The sequence below is a fragment of the Vitis riparia genome, chromosome 19, assembly GCF_004353265.1.
Source record: "Vitis riparia cultivar Riparia Gloire de Montpellier isolate 1030 chromosome 19, EGFV_Vit.rip_1.0, whole genome shotgun sequence".
NCBI lineage: Eukaryota > Viridiplantae > Streptophyta > Magnoliopsida > Vitales > Vitaceae > Vitis > Vitis riparia.
Genome location: NC_048449.1, coordinates 9,003,391 through 9,010,094, shown reverse-complemented (window position 1 = coordinate 9,010,094; position 6,704 = coordinate 9,003,391). Strand labels below are relative to the sequence as shown.

General features: G+C 28.3%; 1 protein-coding gene across 1 annotated transcript; it reads right to left on the bottom strand.

Annotated features, from left to right (window-relative positions):
• Positions 1-725: 725 nt before the first annotated feature.
• On the bottom strand, positions 726-2,226 carry LOC117909395. Its single transcript, XM_034823428.1, has one exon. It carries the CDS (start codon positions 1,628-1,630, stop codon positions 995-997), a length of 636 nt encoding a protein of 211 aa, XP_034679319.1. The 5' UTR covers positions 1,631-2,226; the 3' UTR covers positions 726-994.
• Positions 2,227-6,704: the final 4,478 nt, after the last annotated feature.

Below are 6,704 nucleotides of genomic sequence, written 5' to 3'. Positions count from 1 at the left end.
CAACTAAGCAACTAAGCTTTTCCATATGGGATAAAAGGATATAAAAAATTGACAAAAGAAATACCTTCATCTTTTGAAAATATAAAATATAATGTAATTTGGAAAAATTCATCATTTAACAATTTTTTAATCCCTGTCTCAAATTAAGCCTTTTTTTTTAATAATAAAACAAAAAACTATTCTTACTCTTTCCTCTTCCAACCCGAAGGTTCAAGGAAAGAAAAGCTCCTCAATAATTTCGAGCACAACCCAAGTTGTCGGTAATGAAAAAATCTCATTATTGGATTGGCTCATTCTTCATCAAATCATATGGACACGATTCCGTTGTTATAAAAGATTTAATGAAAAGGAAACCTCGATGAAGTTTCATTTTTCTTTAAGAAGTATAAAAGTCTAGTACCCTAAAGGAGTGAATGTAAATAGAAACGTCAATTGGGAAAACTTCAATAAAAGTGAAACGCAGAGCAAAAATGTCATCTTTTTTAAGCCGATCTCTCATTATTGATTACTTAGACGGAAAATTCTTAATAACATTAAGATAATTTTTCCAAATATAGATATTCTTATCTACCTTCTTAATATATATATTTTAACCCAATGGTATGTTCTTGAATTAACGAGGACATCCATGCGACAAAATCCATGAAAATGTTACTTGAGTTTACTCCCCGCCATCCATAAAATTTCAAATGAGACTATCAAAGGCCTAAAATCTATGACCATCATTTCCCAAACCCCTTTTTTCCATTCAAACAAACAAGAGGAGAATTTCTTCACCTCTTCACCTAAAAAGCAACCAAAAAAGAAAAAAACAAAAAATATCGACAATCCCATCCATAAACAAAGGCAAGTGGGATTAAGATGAAATGAAGAAGTTAAACAATGGCACTGGGCTCAATGCTTTAATCAGTATCAAGCTTTTGAAGAAGGGTCTCAAACCAAGAACCTAAAACACGAGGATCAAAATTTAGAAGTCTCATTAATTTCTACTTGATCATGCTTCTATCTCAAACCTTGAACACTTGATGGAGCCAATGGAAATGTCAATCTCAATCAAGTTCTCTTCCTCATTCACTTCATGAATCTCCGCTAAGAGTTCCTCCAGGCCTTGTTGCTGCAGAATGGACTCCGGCAAGTAATCCGGCAGATTTGACTGAGGCTTTTGCTTTGGCTCTTCTTTGGAGTAAGCAGACTGCTGGCCTGGGAGGGCAATTTCAATGAGGCTATCTTCATCATCCGAGATTGAACAATCAGAGGTGGCTGGGCTCTGACCCTCAAACTCTTCACTTGTGATCGATTCTGGTTCAGTGCTTTCAGACCCAGAATCCAGGGTTTCAACTGCATTCTCTTGAAGCACACCTCCAACTTCAATGGGCTGGGCAGCATTGATCTTCTGTTTTGCATTCTCACCTTGTATTGATCTTTCATTTGGAATCACTCTTCTCTTTGTAAATGTGACTATGGAAACAGTTGATAGAACCAAAACTGAAAATGTAAGAAGCAAAGGAGAGAGCCCTGGGCTCAAGAAACAAGTAAGAGCTAGAGAAGGAATTATTACAGCAGCCCAAAGAAGAGAGGTTCTAGAGAAATATAAAGCGTAGCAGATTTGATTTTCAGCTGAGCTTTCCATGTTCAGAGATCAGAAAGATAACCAAAGACACATGAGAAATGGGTTGGACTACAAGAAGGGGATCTGCCAAAAAGACTATAGTGGATCTAGAAAGTAACAAGAAGGATTCAGTGGTTGCAGAAGAGATTTATAGAGCAAAAAAAATTCCCAGAAAGTTTCTGCATATTCTCATGGTTAAGTGCAAGCAAGAACTCTAGAAAAGAGGAAGAAAGTTGGGTGTATATTAAATTTGAAGAAGGACAAGAACAGAAACCAAACAAATGTCAAGAAATTCACTTGCCTCTTTCTCTCTAACTCAGCTTTACTAAAAGAACTGTGTCTCCTGTTTTCTCCAAGAACAAACAGTTGAATTTCTATCTGCAACCGATTCTCTTGACAAAAGCAAAATTTGATTTTCCTAAGAGTTTTTTTTTTCCACAGTCTCAAAGCTATAAAATGGCAAAATCCATGTGCAAACATCTGAGCTCACCACATGGCACTTTCCCAATTGCAACCCAACTTTCACGCAGAACCCATCAAACTATTACCAATTATACTCAAAAAGGGCCTTTTTCTTTTCTTTTTTTTCTTTTTTTTTCCTTGAAATTTCATCTGCTTTTCCCCCCAAACACCAAAACCCAATGGCCAATACTACAAATTTCTCCCAAGTTCACCTTTTCTTGTTTTTTTCTATCCCATCAAACAAGCATAGTCTCTGACCAAAAAACCAAATGACTTTGCGGCCAAGTTTGAGGAAAGGTGAATTAGATCCAATGCATCTGATAAAAAAAAAAAAAAAAAAAATTGATGCAATTTGTCGGAGACCCAACACTCAAAAAAGAAGGTCTTGAGTCATCATGACCCATTTTCTGTTGTCTGCAATAAAAGCAATAAAACTGTGATGATATCAGTCCATTTTCAATTCCTCCATGTTTTCATGGAAGCCCATTACCTTCAACAAGATCTTTTGGGCAGTAATGTCAGGTACCCCATTCCTTTTCTGTTCTCAGAAGCAAACATAACCGCTAAAAAGGGGCAAGAACAGAGTAATGGACTTGCAAAGCAGAAGCCATGAGCAACCAGCACCCGTTTGAAAAATGTTATTTGAAAAAAAGAACAGTTTCTTAACTCAGAAAATATATGCTACAGATTAAAAACGAAAAACATTTTTTTTTTAGAAATTTGTTTTAAAATAGACTTTTTTTTAAAGTACAAATCGAGCATTTTTAAGTGTTTTGAATAATAATTAAAAATATAAAAAAATTTAAACTTTTTCATTACAAAACTAGTAAACCATGGATTATTTTGTGAAAGAATTTTTGGCCCTATAAAAAGTGGAATTTATGCTTGTAGAAATTATTAAGTAATTGAAGATGAAAAAGATGATCCAAAAATTTGTGTCGAATTTATTCCGATAGAAGATATCAAATGGACTACATCAAATTGGCATGCCCGATAAGACATGGGTGGTATTCGAAACGTCTTCCTATTTATATTGCAAATCTTTTAGATAAATCTTTTAAAGAATTATAAGACATATTATATTGTGATGTATGGTTTGATTTTATAGATTCAAAATGAGAAACTGTCATTCCATTCAATTCGATTGGGATGCATCGACTCTATAATTTTTATAAAGAATAAATTAAGAAAACTAATTTCATATTTAAATTTTCAAACAAAATTTTATTTTTAAAAATAATTCAACTCTATACTCTTAAAAATTATTTTAAAGGATTATCTAAGAGATAGTAGAGTTTATTGGCAATTAAGATTTTATATGTTTGGATGATAATGTGGAACTCCATTCAGTGTGCATTCCAAGAATGGATGATAATTTGGAAGTTCAATCAATGTCTAGTCTTCGAATGAGCTTCACTTGTCCCTTAGATTTAAAATTTTGATGATAAGTGGCATATTTCACCTCAAAATTCATAGTAGGGTTTGCAACAAGAAATCCAATTAAAAAAAAAAATTCTTAAATTTAGGTTAAAAAAACTTAATTTAAACTAATATTAGGTACAAACGAATATCTTTCACAAAACTTAATATTCATTATTTAACGATTTATGTTGACTTTAAGTTTAATTATTCATAAGTTGTTAGTTTAAAATTTATTATTTATTTATTTACGATAAGTATTAAAATTATTTGGTAAAATTAATTTAAATTTTATTCTAAATCATCAAATGGATGTATTTATCCTCATTAATTTTAACTAATATTTATATTTTTACTAATTTTAAGTAATGAACTAATTTGTTAAACATTCATATTTAAAGTATTGTAAAAATAGAAGATAACTATAAAAATATTTACTACAAAAGTGAATTATGACAGTAAAATTATAGTTATAAAATATATTTTTATTTAATATGAGTAAATAAAGTAAAAGAGTTTTGAAATTAATAATAAGTTAATTATTTTGATTTAATACTTAAAATTATTTTTTACTTTAAGTTATGATATTAAGTTATTTTATCAAACACGCTTAATCTACTTAATGACTTAAATTAATTATTAAATCATATTAAGTCATTAAATTGACTTACGAAACACCCACTAGTTGATTTTACCCCCTTAAATAGTTGGCCTAATGTAACCGTTTACACATATTTTCTACTAATCCAATCATAATAGTTTGTCATATCCATGCAACAAATTTGAATTTATCATAAATTATTTATGATTTTGATATTTTTACTAATGGTAGATATTTTTATTGCATATAATATATGAATAATAAAAAAATAGATGAATTGAAATATGGAGTGGAAAAAATTAATCAACCTTGGAAATAATTATAAACTTGAAAGCAAATTTTATTTCATATTGACATCAATTTTTTTTTTCTATTTTATAAAATTAGGATTATGTTAATGCAAATGTTACAAATTTTAGTGCCATATTATAATGTATTTTAACTTACATTTAAACTTGCATTATTTTGTAAAATTTATCATTTTTATGTAGAAATTTATTGATTATGTAATTCATGTTATGTTACAATAAATATAGAGCATTAATTATTTATTAAACTTGTCTAACTTGAAAATTTTGTTTGAAGTACGACAAAATAAGTTTTGAGCTGAAATTTCTAAGATAAGCTGAAGTTAGGTTTAGGGGGTATTTGGTTTTTATTTATTTATTTAATTCTAAATATAACTTAAAACTAAATAGTGTTAAATATTGAGTTGTTTGTTTTTGTAATATTATATATATATATATATATATTAAAAAATAAAGAAAAATCAAAATGCTATTTTTTTCTATTTAGAAAAGCTAAATATTTTGGTTTTTTTCTATTCAACAAAAAATTTATAATAAGTCATAAAAAAAAGTAAAAAAAAAACAACTTAAGGTCTGTTTGGTTGCTATTTTTGAAAAAATGTTATGGAAAATAGTTTCTAAGAACAATTTTTTTTGTTGTCAGAAAAAAAAATTGTGTTTGGGAACTGAATTCTGGAAAACAGTTTTTGTTCTAAAAAAAAACATGTTTGGTTGAGTTAATAAAAAAAATTTTTAGAATAAGTAAAACGAAAAACATGTTTGAAAGTTATTTTTTTAATTAATAAAGTGTTTTCTTCCATTAACTTGATATTATAAATATATAAATAATTTTCATATGTACAATTCATTTAAATTAAAAAAAAAATATTCAATTTTGATATTTTTACACCAGTTATAATTTTCTTAAACAAATGATGACTTTGTCACCATGTGTAGGTATATTAATTTCAATAATTTAAGGAAAAATAAAAGGGTTTGTGGGTGAGGGTATAGTGGTTGGGTGGAGCTCACTTTTGTGGAAATACAAAAAATAGCTAAGAAAACACAAAAAGAAGGAAGAGAAAACACGAAAAACAATCTATTCTTTGAACAGTGAAAAACAATGATAATATATTTTTATTGTTCTAAAAAAAATGGTTTTTGAGAACATAAAAAACACAAAAAACAAAAACACAACTCCTTTCCCAAACAAGTTTTTTGTGTTTTTTGTTTTCAAGAACAAAAAACAGTTTTTGAAAACAGGAACCAAACATGCCCTTAAAGTTTGAAAATAAATTGCTTTTGACAAAAAGCTAAAATAACAAACACCCTCTTAAATTAGTTCCCAACCCAATCAATGGGCTCAGGTTTTGCGACACAAAAATGAAGAGTAAACAAGGAATAATGTAGGAAAATATGGAGGGAAAAAAGAAAAAAAAAAGGCAAAGAAAATTCATTATTGTGGATATTGTTCAATGCACCATGGGTGCCTTCAAATAAAACTTAGAAATTTTTTTATGTAATAATCACCATTAAGATGTGTAAATGGAGGGGGAAAAAAGAAATTTAATTGTGTGACACTCTCTCTTAGATGTCCATTACATTGAAAAAAATGTCTCACCAAAATCCTATTTGAAAAAATTTAGCAAAGAAGAAAAAAAGTAAAATATTCTTGTAACTTTTTTTTTTTTATCTTGGTCTTGGTTTGTTAAGGGTGTCTCGTTAAAAGTCTTGTTAGTAAAACTCAATAAGACAAAATCTGGGTAAAAGGGAAAAAAAAAACATAATACACTAATATTTTATTATTAATATACTCCCTCTCATGTTGATATAAATATGATTATTCTATTAAATCATCATGAAAGATCTTTCAACTGACACATTTATGAATAAACATTTTGAATTATCCTTTAAATGTATTGTCTTGAACATCAACATAAATGTTGTAATTGATTTAACCATCTTTAATATAACCTTCTTTAATTTGTACAAATCATGCAATATTTTCTTCATATAATAGTGTTGCATTGTCAAATTGAGGAAATCCACATTATTCTCAAATATATTGGATCATAACTATTTTCATTCATGACTTGTTTTATGGATTGTAAGTATCATTGAATGATCGGAAGAAATAACAATAATTATTTGTTTTACATATCTCCATGATATAATAATGTTGTTTTATAAGTAAATATATATCTTGTCTAAGATCGAGCTTTATAAAGTTTCAAAAGATAAACCGCTTTTTCATATCCAAGTAATTGTGATTTTGAATTTTTTGAATAAAATAAACTCACATGAATTGTTCTGCAAAGATATCACA

Bases quoted from the DNA above. Each gene is read 5' to 3' on its own strand.
- LOC117909395 (XM_034823428.1), bottom strand. From the start codon at position 1,630: ATGGAAAGCTCAGCTGAAAATCAAATCTGCTACGCTTTATATTTCTCT.